The sequence below is a fragment of the Phyllobates terribilis genome, unplaced genomic scaffold (genome assembly GCF_046119375.1).
Source record: "Phyllobates terribilis strain yellow unplaced genomic scaffold, ASM4611937v1 Scaffold_11__3_contigs__length_659146591, whole genome shotgun sequence".
Lineage (NCBI taxonomy): Eukaryota > Metazoa > Chordata > Amphibia > Anura > Dendrobatidae > Phyllobates > Phyllobates terribilis.
Genome location: NW_027362771.1, coordinates 614252521 through 614272440, shown reverse-complemented (window position 1 = coordinate 614272440; position 19920 = coordinate 614252521). Strand labels below are relative to the sequence as shown.

Sequence of the window (19920 nt, the reverse complement as noted above, 5' to 3'; positions counted from 1 at the left end):
GTCCTGCTCTGTTCTTGCCCACCGCTTCGGGCGTTCCCTCTCTGCTGTGGTTGTCTACCGCATCTGCGGTTCTGTGACCCAGTCTGTACTGGGTCTTAACCTTTCTGTGCTCCAGCCCGTCCTTTCGGCCAGTACCTCCCTGCCTGCATACTCGCCTGTATCCACCCATCTGCATACCTGCCGTGTTTGCTTATATCCACCAGTCTGTGCCAGCCTAACCTGCCTGTTCCTGAGTCCCAGTGTGTACTGGGTCCTATCCTGCCTGTGTTCCTACCTGCTAGTGCCTCCCTGTCTGCACTCTAGCTGTGCTTGCCTGTACCCCTCTACCTGTATTGTTCCTGAGTCCCAGTGTGTACTGGGTCCTATCCCGCCTGTGTTCCTACCTGCTAGTGCCTCCCTGTCTGCACTCTAGCTGCGCTTGCCTTTACCCGCCTGCCTGCATACCAGTCGTGCCTGCCTATACCCTCCAGTCTGTGCGCCAGCCTAACCAGCCTGATCCAGTAATCCCTGTGTGGGTCAACCCCCGTGTCCGGAGTTTGACCTGGAGTAGCACCTGGTCCCTCTGCCCGGTTTCTCCCTGGTGCACTGGCGTCGTATGCCGTCGTGCCATCTTGGTCGGATCGGCCAGATACTTAGTCACGCCCCTCCAGGCACTCTCCGGTTCATGGTCCAGTGGAATCACTACAATCACACGCACACGCCGCTCAGCCCGGGCGTGTGCATAACAGCATGCTCAGGCCATGGTTCCCGTTGAGCCCCACGGCCTTCGCTCTCTGAGAAGTTTTCCAGCGAATACATGCATTAAAATAAATAAATAAATATTTTTTTTTTCCTTTAGCTGAGTTCCAGGCAAATTACGCACCCGTCCAGATGGATCTATCTGCTCTCGTTCCCGCGGATCCGCTACGTTATTATGGGGATCCTAGACAAAGTCGTGCATTTGTGGAGCAATGCATGCTACACTTCAAGTTCTACCCTCTATGTTTTCCCACCGATCGGGTTAAGGTGGCATTCATTATGTCTTACCTGGCGGGTGATGCCTTGGAATGGATCAACCCCCTATATGAAACACAGGATCCGATCCTCCTGGACCTAATGGCCTTCCTGGTGGCCTTTCTAATGGTCTTCGATGATCCTAACCCGGAGGCTCCTGCTGAAGCTTCACTTCCCAATATCCCGGAGCAGCCCCAATGGGTAATGTGTGTGGGTAGCGCAATAGTCCTCCAGCCCAATGAGACTACTGCCCACCCAGAATCCTCACAGGGTGACTACGCTTTCCGGAATACTTCTCCCAACCTCAAGAGGCAGTCCAGACGTGCTAGACGTAGAGGCAAGCCGTCACGCCAGGGTCTGTCCTCCCTGAGACCTCCTGACCCCAACCTTGAAGTCCCTACTGAAGCTTCATCTCCCTGTATCCCGGAGAAGCCCCAACGGGTAATGTGCGTGGGTAGTGCACCAGTTCTCCTGCCCGAAGAGACTTCTGCCCATCCAGACTCCACACAGGAGAACTTCCTGCACCCGGCATCAGATGCTTCACCCACTTTAACCGGTGTGCATGTCCAAGGATGCTCCAAAGCTGTGGTTACCTCAGAGTCTGTGCACCTCTACTACCTGGCGGAGGACCCCCTGTTGCCTCCTGAATCCTCCGGGATACCACTCGATGACAAATGGAGAGAGAATTCTCTACACCCGGTACTCGATACTTTGTCCGCTTCGTCCTGTGAGCCTGACAATGGGTACCCCAAAGTGGTAGTTACCCCCGAGTCTCTACACCCCTCCGACCAGGCGGAGGACCTCCAGTTGTCTCCTGAACCCTTCGGGGTGCTACCTGGTAGCGAAAGGACAGAGACTCTCCTATACTCTGTACCTGATACCTCGCTCGCTTCGTCCAGTGAGTCCAACCTAGTGTACTCCGAAGCAGAGGTTACTCCCGAGTCTCTACACCCCTCCGACCAGGCGGAGGACCTCCAGTTGTCTCCTGAACCCTTCGGGGTGCTACCTGGTAGCGAAAGGACAGAGACTCTCCTATACTCTGTACCTGATACCTCGCTCGCTTCGTCCAGTGAGTCCAACCTAGTGTACTCTGAAGCAGTGGTTACTCCCGAGTCTCTACACTCCTCTGACCAGGCGGAGGACCTCCAGTTGTCTCCAGAACCCTTCGGGGTGCCACCTGGTGGTAAATGGACAGAGACTTTCCTATATCCTGGATCTGATACCTCGCTTGCTTCGTCCAGTGAGTCCGACCTAGTGTACTCTGAAGCAGAGGTTACCCGTGAGTCTCTACACCCCTCTGACCAGGCGGAGGACCGCCAGTTGTCTCCAGAACCCTTCGGGGTGCCACCTGGTGGAGAATGGACAGAGACTTTCCTATACTCGGTACCCGATACCTCGCCTACTTCGTCCAGTGAGTCCGACCTAGTGTACTCTGAAGCAGATGTTTTCTCTGAGCCTCTGCACTCTTCTGACCCGGCGGAGGACCTCCAGTTGTTTCCTGAATCCTCCGGGGTACCACCAGAAAACAAAGAGACAGTGACTTTTCCTCATTATGTACCTGATAACCCGTCTATTTCTTCCTGTGAGCTTGACAAGATGTACCTCGAAGCAGAGATTACCCCCAAGTCTCTGTCCCCCTCCAACCCGGTGGAGGACTTCCAGTTGTCTCCTGTACCCTCTGGGGTGCCACCTGAAAATATGTGGAGAGAGACTTCCTTGTGTGCTGTTCCTGGTACTCCACCCGTTTCGTCTGTTGCTAAGGGTGGCTGGATGGGAGGTAGCATCCTAGCTAACCAGATGAGATCAGTTTTTCCGGTGGACAGTGGAAGTGATCTCTTCGAAGTGAAGAATTGGCCCTCGAATTCCCTGCGGAAGATTCTGGCAGGCCTGAAGAAGAGGGGGCGTAAGGGGGGGGGTACTGTAACATACCTGGCGGCGTCCTTGCATAGTGGTCCATCTCCCACTGTGCAAGAGCGCGCACTTGATCTCCAGTCCAGAATGTCTCTCTGGCTTCCCTCCTTGCTGTCTGTTTGTCTGTTTCTGCTGCTTAAGGGCGACGCCCGATCACTTCCTGCTTTTTGTACCTGCTGTGGGTCACACCTCTTGTGCGTCCTCAGCCTATTGCTGTCTGTCACCTGGTATATAGCTCAGCTGCTCCAATCAATCCCTGCCTGAGCATAGTGTTTCTTTCAGTGTGTGCTTGCACTCTGAAGGTGCCAGGTCCCGTTCTGTGTTCTCTTGTCTGCCTATCCTGGAGGCTGTATTTCCAGGCCTGTCTGAACACGCTCCTAGCCTGTTCCTCCTGCCTTCTAGGGGCCGATTACCTAGACCTGTTCCTGTATCTTGTCTGACCTGTCTGAACACGCTCCTAGCCTGTTCCTCCTGCCTTCTAGGGGCCGATTACCTAGACCTGTTCCTGTATCTTGTCTGACCTGTCTGAACACGCTCCTAGCCTGTTCCTCTCGCCTTCTAGGGGCTGATTACCTAGACCTGCTCCTGTATCTTGTCTGTCCTGTCTGAACACGCTCCTTGCCTGTTCGTCCTGCCTCTCTGGGGGCCGTATTCCCAGACCCGCTCCTGTATTCCGCTGCAGTGTCGGTCTCCTCCGTACACTCAGTTCCAGTCTGAACTCTCTCCTATCCTTTACCTGTTTTGCCTCTATGTCCGTTCCCTTCCTTTTTCTGCAGAGTCTGAACTCGTACCTAACTCCTGCTTGTTGTCTCTGTACTCCCGTTTGTGAGTTTGTGGTCCACTCGCTACTTCACTGCAAGTACCCTGTGGGTGTCTGGCTCTGCCTTTCCCTTCCTGTCTGTTCCGTGTGAACAGAGCCCTGTCCCCCCTACTCAGCCTAGCCTGCTCTGACTCCTTTGCTCACCGCTCCGGCGGTTCTAGCCTGCTCTGACTCCTTTGCTCACCGCTCCGGCGGTTCTAGTCTGCTCTGACTCCTTTGCTTACCGCTCCGGCGGTTCTAGTCTGCTCTGACTCCTTTGCTTACCGCTCCGGCGGTTCTAGTCTGCTCTGACTCCTTTGCTTACCGCTCCGGCGGTTCTAGTCTGCTCTGACTCCTTGCTCACTGCTCCGGCAGTCCTGTCCTGCCCTGCTTCTGCCCGCTGCTCCGGCAGTCCTGTCCTGCTTCTGCCCGCTGCTCCGGCAGTCCTGTCCTGCCCTGCTTCTGCCCGCTGCTCCGGCAGTCCTGTCCTGCCCTGCTTCTGCCCGCTGCTCCGGCAGTCCTGTCCTGTCCTGCCCTGCTTCTGCCCGCTGCTCCGGCAGTCCTGTCCTGTCCTGCCCTGCTTCTGCCCGCTGCTCCGGCAGTCCTGTCCTGCCCTGCTTCTGCCCGCTGCTCCGGCAGTCCTGTCCTGCCCTGCTTCTGCCCGCTGCTCCGGCAGTCCTGTCCTGCCCTGCTTCTGCCCGCTGCTCCGGCAGTCCTGTCCTGCCCTGCTTCTGCTCGCTGCTCCTGCAGCCCTGTCCTGCTCTGTTCTTGCCCACCGCTTCGGGCGTTCCCTCTCTGCTGTGGTTGTCTACCGCATCTGCGGTTCTGTGACCCAGTCTGTACTGGGTCTTAACCTTTCTGTGCTCCAGCCCGTCCTTTCGGCCAGTACCTCCCTGCCTGCATACTCGCCTGTATCCACCCATCTGCATACCTGCCGTGTTTGCTTATATCCACCAGTCTGTGCCAGCCTAACCTGCCTGTTCCTGAGTCCCAGTGTGTACTGGGTCCTATCCCGCCTGTGTTCCTACCTGCTAGTGCCTCCCTGTCTGCACTCTAGCTGTGCTTGCCTGTACCCCTCTACCTGTATTGTTCCTGAGTCCCAGTGTGTACTGGGTCCTATCCCGCCTGTGTTCCTACCTGCTAGTGCCTCCCTGTCTGCACTCTAGCTGTGCTTGCCTGTACCCCTCTGCCTGTATTGTTCCTGAGTCCCAGTGTGTACTGGGTCCTATCCCGCCTGTGTTCCTACCTGCTAGTGCCTCCCTGTCTGCACTCTAGCTGCGCTTGCCTTTACCCGCCTGCCTGCATACCAGTCGTGCCTGCCTATACCCTCCAGTCTGTGCGCCAGCCTAACCAGCCTGATCCAGTAATCCCTGTGTGGGTCAACCCCCGTGTCCGGAGTTTGACCTGGAGTAGCACCTGGTCCCTCTGCCCGGTTTCTCCCTGGTGCACTGGCGTCGTATGCCGTCGTGCCATCTTGGTCGGATCGGCCAGATACTTAGTCACGCCCCTCCAGGCACTCTCCGGTTCATGGTCCAGTGGAATCACTACAATCACACGCACACGCCGCTCAGCCCGGGCATGTGCATAACACTTTGTAAAGCAGAAAGAAAGATGTCTCAGTCTTGCACCAAAACCACATTTTATTCAGATTTTCTTTCACGTTTTCATCCTCGTTAGGCCGACGAGATGCCGATACCGCAAAATGACAGCGGCGGCCGTTTCCCATACGTAGTCGCTACTGACTTCCGAAACTTTATTTAGGAGATGCCAGATTGCCGAGGAGACCAGGGGATTACTACTGTAGCCCAATGAGCTTCGTCGTTCAAGTCGATAAAAAAAAATATATGTGTGTGGCGATGTACGTATGTGAATATACATCTCTGTCAAATGGGTGGGGCGCACATATTTACACCTCGAAATAAATACCGCGACCAATCCCAGTAGGAGTGTCAGGGGGCTAGAAGACCCCTAAACTATGGCCATTAAGATCATGTTATGGCAGTCATACTTGTTTAGCACCTTGTGTTAAAGTGTGATAAAAATCCTACAAAATGGAAGCCTTAAAGGGGTTGTCCACCTTTGGGGGGTATGGTTGTTGTTTTCTACTTAAATAAATGTATAAATCAATTTCTGTAATTGGGTTTCATTAAAAATTTTACACCGTTTGGCTTTTACAGGCTTTTTCTTTTCCTGCACATTCAACTTTGATGTGGTCTGTGATCATAAATAGACAGACTATAGAAGGCAAACGCTGCAAAATGTTTAATGAAACCCAATTGCAAAAATGATCGTTTTAGCCCCAAATATATGCATTTAAGGAAAAAATAAAACGGAAAAAAAAAAAGGAAAACCCCCTTTAAATCTGATGGCTCAACAATGGCATCCAATACTTAACGCTAAGTGGAGCCAACTTAGGTGTTTCTATGAATGGTGGTGGCAGCAAAAGTCAACAGTAACCCTATAAAGGAAATGGGAGACCCTCAAACTAACAAAGCGAGAAGGGGAAAAAGAAGAAAAAAAAAAGGGGGACGGGGTCCAGCTCACCCCTGCTTAAAGGGCCCTCATCAAATAAAAAGTCTATGTCCCCCCCCCCCCCTATAAAGCGTTCAGCACGATCCCTGGCGTGTTGATCGATTGCACTGTAGTAATAGAAGTGTTTTTGTACTTTTAGCTCATGATCTGTAAAACAAGCTTAGGTGGGTCTGATCTGCTGGGATTTGTAGTTCTCAGACAGTGTCACACGACCCACAAGCCTCTTAAAGCAACAGAACAACAATAATAACAAAAGAATAACTGACAATGAGGCGGAGTTGTGCCACATCCCGGTCGTCTTCGGGCCGCGCTCCGCACAGTCTGCACTGTATTAAATAAGAATTCATTAAGACGCTGAGGGGCGGGGAATCCAAAAAACATTAAAAATAAATTGCTATTTTTTAACAAAAGAAATGAAAGGAATTTAAAGCCACGACCAAAAACATTGAAAAATTAAAGCGACATATTTAAAGGGCAATTTCACACTGAAAAGTATATTGCACGATCCTCATGGGAGGAGCTAAAATCCCTGAGAGGAAGCCCCGCCCACGCTTAAAGAGGATTGCATTTGGTGACTACACAGTTTTATGGTCCTGACTTTCAAGACCATAAAAAAAGAAAAGCTAGAGAGGATTTTTCTTGATCCCCTTTTATGTATAAATAAGATTTGTGTGGAAGTGCCCTGAAAATGTAAAAAGCATTAAATAAAGCAGATACCCTGGACGCCCTCATACCCGGGACCGCAACCACAAAAGGTCAAAGGTGACGCGCTGCAGGGGCAGGGAGTGGTGGTCCTGCTGGACAAGGGGGTGTACGAGGGGTTTGTGCCTGTAAGGTTGGATAAATCAGGAGCCGCGCCAGTCCCATCATCCGCTCAGGAAGAATTGCTTATAGTACTTGTTCATCTGCTCCAGGAAAATAAAAGTCAAAACCGTATGAGGTCCCAGCCGGGCGTAGTACGGGGTGAAGCCCTTCCACAGACTGAAGAATCCCTCGTATCTGACCACCTTCATGAGAACGTCCTACAACAAACAGACATGGGCTAAAGAAGCGGAAAATATTCTCCAGAGCTGCACTCACTATTCTGCTGGTGCAGTCACTGTGTACATACATTACATTACTGATCCTGAGTTACATCCTGTATTATACTCCAGAGCTGCACTCACTATTCTGCTGGTGCAGTCACTGTGTACATACATTACATTACTGATCCGGAGTTACATCCTGTATTATACCCCAGAGCTGCACTCACTATTCTGCTGGTGCAGTCACTGTGTACATACATTACTGATCCTGAGTTACCTCCTGTATTATACTCCAGAGCTGCACTCACTATTCTGCTGGTGCAGTCACTGTGTACATACATTACATTACTGATCCTGAGTTACCTCCTGTATTATACTCCAGAGCTGCACTCACTATTCTGCTGGTGCAGTCACTGTGTACATACATTACATTACTGATCCTGAGTTACATCCTGTATTATACTCCAGAGCTGCACTCACTACAATGCTGGTGCAGTCACTGTGTACATACATTACATTACTGATCCTGAGTTACATCCTGTATTATACTCCAGAGCTGCACTCACTATAATGCTGGTGCAGTCACTGTGTACATACATTACATTACTGATCCTGAGTTACATCCTGTATTATACCCCAGAGCTGCACTCACTATTCTGCTGGTGCAGTCACTGTGTACATACATTACATTACTGATCCTGAGTTACATCCTGCATTATACTCCAGAGCTGCACTCACTATAATGCTGGTGTAGTCACTGTGTACATACATTACATTACTGATCCTGAGTTACATCCTGTATTATACTCCAGAGCTGCACTCACTATTCTGCTGGTGCAGTCACTGTGTACATACATTACATTACTGATCCTGAGTTACATCCTGTATTATACTCCAGAGCTGCACTCACTATTCTGCTGGTGCAGTCACTGGGTACATACATTACATTACTGATCCGGAGTTACATCCTGTATTATACCCCAGAGCTGCACTCACTATTCTGCTGGTGCAGTCACTGTGTACATACATTACTGATCCTGAGTTACCTCCTGTATTATACTCCAGAGCTGCACTCACTATTCTGCTGGTGCAGTCACTGGGTACATACATTACATTACTGATCCTGTACTGATCCTGTGTTACATTCTGTATTATACTCCAGAGCTGCACTCACTATTCTGCTGGTGCAGTCACTGTGTGCATATAAATTTGAGAATTGTTCTGTGCATTTGTACTCCCCCCCCACCTCCAGAAGTCACATAATTAGTACATTGAGTCCACCTGGGTGTAATTTATCCTCAGTATAACTACAGCTGTTCTGTGAAGGCCCCCCGAGAGAATCTGTGCACAGGATAACTATTAGGAGTATACTCCACAAGTCTGGCCTTTATGGAAGAGGGGCAAGAAGAGGCCATTTTTTAAAGCAAACCATAAAAGTCTTGATTGTAGTTTGCAGAAGCCATGTAGGGGACACAGTGAGCATGTGGAAGAAAAGGCTCTGGCCACATGAGACCAAAGGAGAACTGTTTGGGCAAAATGCATAATGCTATGTGTGGCAGAAAACTAACACTGCACATCACCCTGAAAACACCATCCCCACCGTCACACATGGTGGTGGCAGCATCATGCTGTGGGGAGGCTTTTCTTCAGCAGGGACAGGGAAGCTGGTCAGAGATGATGGGAATATGATGGAGCTAAATACTGTACAGGGCAATCCTGGAGGAAAACCTCTTAGAGGCTGCAAAAGACTTGAGACTGGGGCGTAGGTTCACCTTCTACTATAGGACTTTTTTGTGATTAATTGTAAAGTCTTTGAATGATGAGCTTTTGGCTGCATTATCGTCACAGGCTTACACTGAATGACTAGGATGTGGCTCGTGCCTAAGGTGATTCATGCATAGCCAAGATAAGAAAGACCGATTAAAGGGATCAGATCACAAGATGATGTAAAAACAGCTTGCGGCAAGACAAGTTTCCAATGTGCCTACGCTAGTTTCCATAACCAACACGGTAGAAAAACAACTGGTTTGTACTGGTTTTTTGCTGTGTCAAGATAACTATATTCGAAAGACTAAAAGAATCCACACTATCTATACACAGAGAAATGCTGAGGGAATACTTATAAATTCATGTAAATTGGCTATGTCCTGATCCAGATGAATTACATCCTAGGGTAATGAGATAGCAGAGGAACTTGCAGAACCACTAGCCAGAATCTTTGAAAATTCCTGGAGAACAGAAGTCCCAGAAGATTGGAGAAGGGTAAATGTCCCCATCTTCAAAAAGGGAAAGGATGGAGCCAGTAAACTACAGGCCAGTGAGCCTTACTTCTATACAAGGTAATTACAGGCCAGTGAGCCTTACTTCTATACAAGGTAATTACAGGCCAGTGAGCCTTACTTCTGTACCAGGAAATTACAGGCCAGTGAGCCTTACTACTGTACCAGGAAATTACAGGCCAGTGAGCCTTACTACTGTACCAGGAAATTACAGGCCAGTGAGCCTTACTTCTATACAAGGTAATTACAGGCCAGTGAGCCTTACTTCTGTACCAGGAAATTACAGGCCAGTGAGCCTTACTTCTATACCAGGAAATTACAGGCCAGAGAGCCTTACTTCTGTACCAGGTAATTACAGGCCAGTGAGCCTTACTTCTATACCAGGAAATTACAGGCCAGTGAGCCTTACTTCTGTACCAGGTAATTACAGGCCAGAGAGCCTTACTTCTGTACCAGGTAATACAGGCCAGTGAGCCTTACTTCTGTACCAGGAAATTACAGGCCAGTGAGCCTTACTTCTATACCAGGAAATTACAGGCCAGTGAGCCTTACTTCTATACCAGGAAATTACAGGCCAGTGAGCCTTACTTCTATACCAGGAAATTACAGGCCAGTGAGCCTTACTTCTATACCAGGAAATTACAGGCCAGAGAGCCTTACTTCTGTACCAGGTAATTACAGGCCAGTGAGCCTTACTTCTGTGCCAGGAAATTACAGGCCAGTGAGCCTTACTTCTGTACCAGGTAATTACAGGCCAGTGAGCCTTACTTCTGTGCCAGGAAATTACAGGCCAGAGAGCCTTACTTCTATACCAGGTAATTACAGGCCAGTAAGCCTTACTTCTGTACCAGGTAATTACAGGCCAGTGAGCCTTACTTCTATACCAGGTAATTACAGGCCAGTAAGCCTTACTTCTATACCAGGTAATTACAGGCCAGTAAGCCTTACTTCTATACCAGGTAATTACAGGCCAGTGAGCCTTACTTCTGTACCAGGTAATTACAGGCCAGTGAGCCTTACTTCTGTACCAGGTAATTACAGGCCAGTGAGCCTTACTTCTATACCAGCTAATTACAGGCCAGTGAGCCTTACTTCTGTACCAGGAAATTACAGGCCAGTGAGCCTTATTTCTGTAGCAGGTAATTACAGGCCAGTAAGCCTTACTTCTGTACCAGGTAATTACAGGCCAGTGAGCCTTACTTCTATACCAGGTAATTACAGGCCAGTGAGCCTTACTTCTATACTAGGAAATTACAGGCCAGTGAGCCTTACTTCTATACTAGGAAATTACAGGCCAGTGAGCCTTACTTCTATACCAGCTAATTACAGGCCAGTGAGCCTTACTTCTGTACCAGGAAATTACAGGCCAGTGAGCCTTATTTCTGTAGCAGGTAATTACAGGCCAGTAAGCCTTACTTCTGTACCAGGTAATTACAGGCCAGTGAGCCTTACTTCTATACCAGGTAATTACAGGCCAGTGAGCCTTACTTCTATACTAGGAAATTACAGGCCAGTGAGTCTTACTTCTATACCAGCTAATTACAGGCCAGTGAGCCTTACTTCTGTACCAGGTAATTACAGGCCAGTGAGCCTTACTTCTGTACCAGGTAATTACAGGCCAGTGAGCCTTACTTCTGTACCAGGTAATTACAGGCCAGTGAGCCTTACTTCTATACCAGGTAATTACAGGCCAGTGAGCCTTACTTCTATACCAGCTAATTACAGGCCAGTGAGCCTTACTTCTGTACCAGGAAATTACAGGCCAGTGAGCCTTATTTCTGTAGCAGGTAATTACAGGCCAGTAAGCCTTACTTCTGTACCAGGTAATTACAGGCCAGTGAGCCTTACTTCTATACCAGGTAATTACAGGCCAGTGAGCCTTACTTCTATACTAGGAAATTACAGGCCAGTGAGTCTTACTTCTATACCAGCTAATTACAGGCCAGTGAGCCTTACTTCTGTACCAGGTAATTACAGGCCAGTGAGCCTTACTTCTGTACCAGGTAATTACAGGCCAGTGAGCCTTACTTCTGTACCAGGTAATTACAGGCCAGTGAGCCTTACTTCTGTACCAGGTAATTACAGGCCAGTGAGCCTTACTTCTATACCAGGTAATTACAGGCCAGTGAGCCTTACTTCTATACCAGGTAATTACAGGCCAGTGAGCCTTACTTCTATACCAGGGATATACAGGCCAGTGAGCCTTCTATACCAGGGATATACAGGCCAGTGAGCCTTCTATACCAGGGATATACAGGCCAGTGAGCCTTACTTCTATACCAGGGATATACAGGCCAGTGAGCCTTACTTCTATACCAGGAAATAATAGGCCAGAGAGCTATTTGAACAAACTATTAAAACAGCATGTATGCAAGTACTTGGATGAGAATACAGTAATGAAACAAAGCCAGCATGGGTTTGTAGGAAACAAGTCATGCCAGACTAATCTAATTTCCTTCAATGATGGAATTACTGAATGGGTGGATCAGGGAAATGCAGTAGATATACTATATCTTGACTTCATCAAAGCATTTGATAAAGTAGCTCATACTATCCTTACTGAAAAAATGACCAAGTATGGGATTGACAAATCAACTGTTAGGTGTGTTCATAACTAGCTCCGTGATCGTACTCAAAGAGTGGTAATAAATGGTTGCACATAAAATTCGGAGAGTGTTTCAAGTAGGGTAGTACAAGGCTCTGTCCTGGGCCCGTGTTGTTCAACATTTTTATAAATGATCTCGATAAGGGAACTGAAGGTAAACTAATCAAATATGTAGAAGATGCAAAGCTAGGAGGGATAGCGAACACTAGAGAAGGTAAAGGATTCAGAGGGATCTAGATAAGCCTGAACAATGGGCAGCGACTAATAGAGTGGTATTCAAGAGCGAGAAATGCAAGTTTCTACATCTGGGCAAAAATGACACCTACAGAATGGGAGGAACAGAACTAAGCAACAGCATGTATGTACACAGTGACTGCACCAGCAGAATAGTGAGTGCAGCTCTGGGGTATAATACAGGATGTAACTCAGGATCAGTAATGTAATGTATGTACACAGTGACTGCACCAGCAGAATAGTGAGTGCAGATCTGGAGTATAATACAGGATGTAACTCAGGATCAGTAATGTAATGTATGTACACAGTGACTGCACCAGCAGAATAGTGAGTGCAGCTCTGGAGTATAATACAGGATGTAACTCAGGATTAGTAATGTAATGTATGTACACAGTGACTGCACCAGCAGAATAGTGAGTGCAGCTCTGGAGTATAATACAGGATGTAACTCAGGATCAGTAATGTAATGTATGTACACAGTGACTCCACCAGCAGAATAGTGAGTGCAGCTCTGGAGTATAATACAGGATGTAACTCAGGATCAGTAATGTAATGTATGTACACAGTGACTGCACCAGCAGAATAGTGAGTGCAGCACTGGAGTATAATACAGGATGTAACTCAGGATCAGTAATGTAATGTATGTACACAGTGACTGCACCAGCAGAATAGTGAGTGCAGCTCTGGAGTATAATACAGGATGTAACTCAGGATCAGTAATGTAATGTATGTACACAGTGACTGCACCAGCAGAATAGTGAGTGCAGCTCTGGGGTATAATACAGGATGTAACTCAGGATCAGTAATGTAATGTATGTACACAGTGACTGCACCAGCAGAATAGTGAGTGCAGCTCTGGAGTATAATACAGGATGTAACTCAGGATCAGTAATGTAATGTATGTACACAGTGACTGCACCAGCAGAATAGTGAGTGCAGCTCTGGAGTATAATACAGGATGTAACTCAGGATCAGTAATGTAATGTATGTACACAGTGACTCCACCAGCAGAATAGTGAGTGCAGCTCTGGAGTATAATACAGGATGTAATTCAGAATCAGTAATGTAATGTATGTACACAGTGACTGCACCAGCAGAATAGTGAGTGCAGCTCTGGGGTATAATACAGGATGTAACTCAGGATCATTAATGTAATGTATGTGCACAGTGACTGCACCAGCAGAATAGTGAGTGCAGCTCTGGAGTATAATACAGGATGTAACTCAGGATCAGTAATGTAATGTATGTGCACAGTGACTGCACCAGCAAAATAGTGAGTGCAGCTCTGGAGTATAATACAGGATGTAACTCAGGATCAGTAATGTATGTACACAGTGACTGCACCAGCAGAATAGTGAGTGCAGCTCTGGAGTATAATACAGGGTGTAACTCAGGATCAGTACAGGATCAGTAATGTATGTACACAGTGACTGCACCAGCAGAATAGTGAGTGCAGCTCTGGGGTATAATACAGGGTGTAACTCAGGATCAGTAATGTATTATGTACACAGTGACTGCACCAGCAGAATAGTGAGTGCAGCTCTGGAGTATAAAACAGGATGTAACTCAGGATCAGTAATGTAATGTATGTGCACAGTGACTGCACCAGCAGAATAGTGAGTGCAGCTCTGGAGTATAATACAGGATGTAACTCAGGATTAGTAATGTAATGTATGTAAACAGTGACTGCACTAGCAGAATAGTGAGTGCAGCTCTGGAGTATAATACAGGATGTAACTCCGGATCAGTAATGTAATGTATGTACACAGTGACTCCACCAGCAGAATAGTGAGTGCAGCTCTGGGGTATAATACAGGATGTAACTCAGGATCAGTAATGTAATGTATGTACACAGTGACTGCACCAGCAGAATAGTGAGTGCAGCTCTGGAGAATAATACAGGATGTAACTCAGGATCAGTAATGTAATGTATGTACACAGTGACTGCACCAGAAGAATAGTGAGTGCAGCTCTGGAGTATAATACAGGATGTAACTCAGGATCAGTAATGTAATGTATGTACACAGTGACTGCACCAGCAGAATAGTGAGTGCAGCTCTGGAGTATAATACAGGATGTAACTCAGGATCAGTAATGTAATGTATGTACACAGTGACTGCACCAGCAGAATAGTGAGTGCAGCTCTGGGGTTTAATACAGGGTGTAACTCAGGATCAGTAATGTAATGTATGTACACAGTGACTGCACTAGCAGAATAGTGAGTGCAGCTCTGGAGTATAATACAGGATGCAACTCAGGATCAGTAATGTAATGTATGTACACAGTGACTGCACAAGCAGAATAGTGAGTGCAGCTCAGGGGTATAGTACAGGATGTAACTCAGGATCAGTAATGTAATGTATGTACACAGTGACTGCACCAGCAGAATAGTGAGTGCAGCTCAGGGGTATAATACAGGATGCAACTCAGGATCAGTAATGTAATGTATGTACACAGTGACTGCACAAGCAGAATAGTGAGTGCAGCTCTGGGGTATAATACAAGATGTAACTCAGGATCAGTAATGTAATGTATGTACACAGTGACTGCACCAGCAGAATAGTGAGTGCAGCTCTGGGGTATAATACAGGGTGTGATAACCTGGCTCATGCCTCTCTCACACACTGCACAGCTGCTAGTCTGTCACACTTGGGGTCCCGCGCGCTGACACACGTGCTCTTCTCCCCTTCGTGCACTCACCAGTCCATTCTTATACTCGGGTTTCCCGTCGATCATCCGCATGTTCTGTATCCTGCGGGTGAGGAGAGAGGTTATTGCAGTTATAACCCCCACACCTCACCGCTCTGCCTGGCACCGTCCCTTTAAGTCTCAGGCTCAGCAGTAGTTGGAGCACGCTATGCCTGAACCAGGCAGCCTTGGATGAGCTGAGCGATGGTTTTCCCTATGACAGAGCTGATGATAGCTCTCAACCTCACCTGGTTTTGGCGATGTCCACGGGCATGGAGGCGGCGGTGGTGACCAGGCCGCTGATCATACTGGCACAGAAGTGGCAGAGAATGTCATCCCGGAAATATCCTACAGGAGAAGCAGAGGTAATCAGGAGCTGATCCTACCCTACACACCTACAGCCGGTCAGACACCTCCTTGCTGACGGTCTCCACCCGCCAGGTTTGTTCTCTCACCAGAATCCAGAAGGAATTGCTTGGATTGGGAGTAGGAGGCCAGCTGGGCAGCATTGACCACCACGGCCCGCGCCATCGTGGGTACACAGCCCTGGAGGAGAGAGAAGGGTCAGGGTGACTACAGGGCAGGAGGCCGTGACCTCCAGCACCCTGCATGGACTACTACACCCACCCTCCACAGCGTGGTGACGCCCTCCTCCCGCGACATCCTGACCAGGGCATTGAAGACGTTGCTGTATCCCCTCCTCTGGTCGAGGGGTAACCTGCACGAGGAGAAGACGTCACATGGAGCGGAGGGGCGAACAACACTGCCAGCACCACCGGGGGCGCTCTCTGCACCCATTACCTCCCATCAGCCGTCATCCTGATCAGCGCCACCTCGGCCGGAGTCCCCACGAAGGCCCCCGTGGCCCCGGCCGTCATCCCGATAGCGGCCTTCATGAAGAAGTTGGGGGGAGTCCCGTCCGCCTTGGTCAGCTTCTCGAAGAGAATGGTGTAGATCCCCAGGCGGGTGGTCGTGTACGTGGCCTGACGCAGCAGACCGGCGGACAACCTGAGGGCGAGGGGGTGATACAGAAGTAAGACGGCGCCGCCCCCTGCAGGGCGATACAGGGGGGAGCTGCGAGATCATTAGTTGGGCTCTCACCCGGTGTAGATCCCCCGCAGACCCTCGTTCCTCAGGATGCTGCCCACCGCGTGGAAGCTGGTCTTGTACTCCTTGGTCTTGGCGCCCTCTCCGCTCAGCTGCATGCGATTCTTCACCAGATCCAGCGGCTGCACGAACACGGTGGCGCCCATCCTGTGTGCAGGAACAGAGGGAGTTAGTGCCGGGAGAGCGCCCCCTATAGAAAAAATCCCAGAAGAGAGCTGGACTATGCTGATACACTGCAACAACCCCTCAGCAGGTGCTGGTCCAGTGTACAGCGGAACTCTCTCCTCAGTGATTACACTTTCCCCTGTACGGCGGAGCTCTCTCCTCAGTGATTACACTTTCCCCTGTACGGCGGAGCCTTCTCCTCAGTGATTACACTTTCCCCTGTACGGCGGAGCCTTCTCCTCAGTGATTTCACTTTCCCCTGTACGGCGGAGCTCTCTCCTCAGTGATTACACTTTCCCCTGTACGGCGGAGCTCTCTCCTCAGTGATTACACTTTCCCCTGTACGGCGGAGCCTTCTCCTCAGTGATTACACTTTCTGCTGCACAACGGAGCTCTCTCCTCAGTGATTACACTTTCCCCCGTACGGCGGAGCTCTCTCCTCAGTGATTACACTTTCCCCCGTACGGCGGAGCTCTCTCCTCAGTGATTACACTTTCCCCCGTACGGCGGAGCTCTCTCCTCAGTGATTACACTTTCCCCTGTACGGCGGAGCTCTCTCCTCAGTGATTACACTTTCCCCTGTACGGCGGAGCTCTCTCCTCAGTGATTACACTTTCCCCTGTACGGCGGAGCTCTCTCCTCAGTGATTACACTTTCCCCTGTACGGCGGAGCTCTCTCCTCAGTGATTACACTTTCCCCTGTACGGCGGAGCTCTCTCCTCAGTGATTACACTTTCCCCTGTACGGCGGAGCTCTCTCCTCAGTGATTACACTTTCCCCCGTACGGCGGAGCTCTCTCCTCAGTGATTACACTTTCCCCCGTACGGCGGAGCTCTCTCCTCAGTGATTACACTTTTCCCTGTACGGCGGAGCTCTCTCCTCAGTGATTACACTTTTCCCTGTACGGCGGAGCTCTCTCCTCAGTGATTACACTTTTCCCTGTACGGCGGAGCTCTCTCCTCAGTGATTACACTTTTCCCTGTACGGCGGAGCTCTCTCCTCAGTGATTACACTTTTCCCTGTACGGCGGAGCTCTCTCCTCAGTGATTACACTTTTCCCTGTACGGCGGAGCTCTCTCCTCAGTGATTACACTTTCCCCCGTACGGCGGAGCTCTCTCCTCAGTGATCGGACTTTCTCCTCCTTATCTTCTCATAATCAGAACATTTGTTTTCTCTGCAGTGGAGGAATGCAGATTAAAAGGGAAAGTGACCAAAGATTGATCAGATACAGATCATCAGTGCAGCAAGAGGGGGAGCGCAGACCCCGAGGCCACAGGGGTTGAGATGCCCCCTGATCGGTCAGTGGTATCAGAGGTTCATTAGGAAGAGAGGTAGCATCATGGCTGTCACTGGACCATTGAAGTCAGGGCCATCCCACCTCCACTACCACTGACATCCAAAGGAACCTCGAGGGGTGTACTATGGCGGTCAGTGGTGGTGGGGGGTTTCTGTGCCTGTCAGTAGTAGCAGAGAATATTGTGCCTGTCAATAGTAGTGGGGGGTTTGCTGGGCTGTCAGTGACAGTGGGAGGATATTGTGCCTCTAAGTGGTAATGGGGGGTTTACAGTGGCAGTTAGTGGTGGAGGAAAGGGCATTATGGCTGTACGTGATAATGTGGGAGTCACTGGGGTCCGTCAGTGATAGAGGGGGGGTAAACTGGGGCCCGTCAGTGATAGCGGGTGGGGGTAAATTGGGGCCCGTCAGTGATAGCGGGGGGGGGGGGTAAACTGGGGCCCGTCAGTGATAGCGGGGGGGGGGGGGTAAACTGGGGCCCGTCAGTGATAGCGGGGGGGTAAACTGGGGCCCGTCAGTGATGGCGGGGGGGTAAACTGGGGCCCGTCAGTGATAGAGGGGGTGGGGTGTAAATTGGGGCCCGTCAGTGATAGCGGGGGGGGGGGGGGGGTAAACTGGGGCCCGTCAGTGATAGCGGGGGGGGGGGGGGGGGGTAGTGGGGGAAGGGGCACTTCGGCCGTCAGTGATGGTGGGGGGCGCACCGGGGCCATCAGTAGATAAATAAATGCCTGATATAACCCCCGACTGCTCTTACACAAAGAGGTTCTGCAGCAGCGGCGGTTCCCCCTATATTCAGCGCCCCGCAGACATCATCCCCTCTTTCCACCACTTTCTGCCGTTCTCCTATTACTGAGCAGTCGCCGACCTCCTGTCCTCCCCCCCCGCAACACTCTCACAAGACCCCCGAGGTCACCGCCAGGGTCTCCACTGATAGTCATGTCGGATTTACCTCGTTTTCAGCAATAATGCCCTTTCACCTTATGGAAACCATCAGCATGCAGGTCGGATGCTGTAAGTGAATCAGTCATTCATAGCAGCAGACAGTCTAGGTGTCCTCCTCACCAGCCCGCAGTACAATCAGGAGACAGCTCAGCAGCTGCAGCCTCCCTGCTGATGGTTTCCATGCACCAGATTATATATGACATATTAACACACCGATCGAAGCGACTCTAACAATAAAATCCATAAATGAGGAGACAACGTGCTGCGAGGACGGCGCAGGATATCAGGGCTCACCTGTAATAAATAACCTTATAATACACCTCACAGCAAAAGTACCGAAACACACCCCTACACAGACACAATGGTACAGTCTAGACCTATTACTTATAAGGAAGCTACCATTATTAATGGGGAATTATAGGGGAGCACTCATTATCATTATTAGTGGGGGCTCCGTCTATAATTCGGGTCCCGCTCCAGATCGCAGACATTACCCGGCCAGACCCCCGAAAAGGAACTTGATGGCCTTGGGGGAGGTCCTCTCTTTCCCTCTTGCTGTCGCCATCTTGTCACCGACTGACCGGAGAGACCCCCAAGGTGACACGGGAGGTGTGCGAGCTCAGGGAGGGGGCGTTTGCCTGGTGACGTAACCACGGCAGGACGCGCAGACATATTGGAAGAGGGCAGTTACTCTCCGACGGCCATCATTGAAATGGGAGAAACAAGCAATAAAGAACACTACGTAAAGGCAATCTTGTGGTATTATTTGAAAGCAGCTGATGTGACCTCGTCCTTAGAGCTACTGGCTGCCAAATTCTGCATTTATAGAGGAAATATCCCTATATTTTGGTTAAGGGCAAACTGCAGCGGCGGCCATTTTGGATTCTGGATACTGCACGTGTAAAGCAATAAAGTTTTCATTCAAAAATTATTTTTACAATTTCAAGTATTTAGGAAAGTGATTACCTATTTTTTTATTGTTTTTATATTATGTTTACGGCAGACATGGCGGTCATTGAAACAGGAGTGTGAACTGCGGCTCTAAACCTGCATCATGGTTCCATGGTGATAAAGCCATATACTGGAGGCAGTGATGCTGTGCTGCCATGTTGGTTGTGTCTCCATGGCAACAGACATTATTTTCTTATATTTCCTTCTGAAACATTGCCGCTGCCAAACCGCGGTCACATGACCCCGAATTCATGTTTCCAGAAGACGTCTGTGACATTATAATAGGAGGACTACAAGCGCCACCATATCCAGGCCTGAAATCACTCCTGCACTGGTTATCGGGGATATTGCCGGTCAGAGATCGCTGATCAGTGCGATCATTAATGATTAACCAC

The 19920-nt window shown here is 49.5% G+C and overlaps 1 protein-coding gene across 2 annotated transcripts; it reads right to left on the bottom strand.

The window, feature by feature from the left end:
- Positions 1–5325: 5325 nt before the first annotated feature.
- Positions 5326–19242, bottom strand: SLC25A11 (solute carrier family 25 member 11). Of its 2 annotated transcripts, none has more exons than XM_073654485.1 (8): positions 19069–19242; positions 16168–16320; positions 15868–16074; positions 15694–15784; positions 15522–15612; positions 15315–15414; positions 15079–15130; positions 5326–7257 (listed from the first exon to the last, which is right to left on the bottom strand). In XM_073654485.1, the coding sequence occupies exons 1-8, from the start codon at positions 19137–19139 to the stop codon at positions 7102–7104; spliced, it is 921 nt and encodes a 306-aa protein (XP_073510586.1). In that variant the 5' UTR covers positions 19140–19242; the 3' UTR covers positions 5326–7101. The 2 variants fall into 2 exon arrangements, with proteins under 2 accessions (XP_073510586.1, XP_073510587.1); XM_073654486.1 differs by lacking the exon at positions 19069–19242 and adding an exon at positions 18582–18719.
- Positions 19243–19920: the final 678 nt, after the last annotated feature.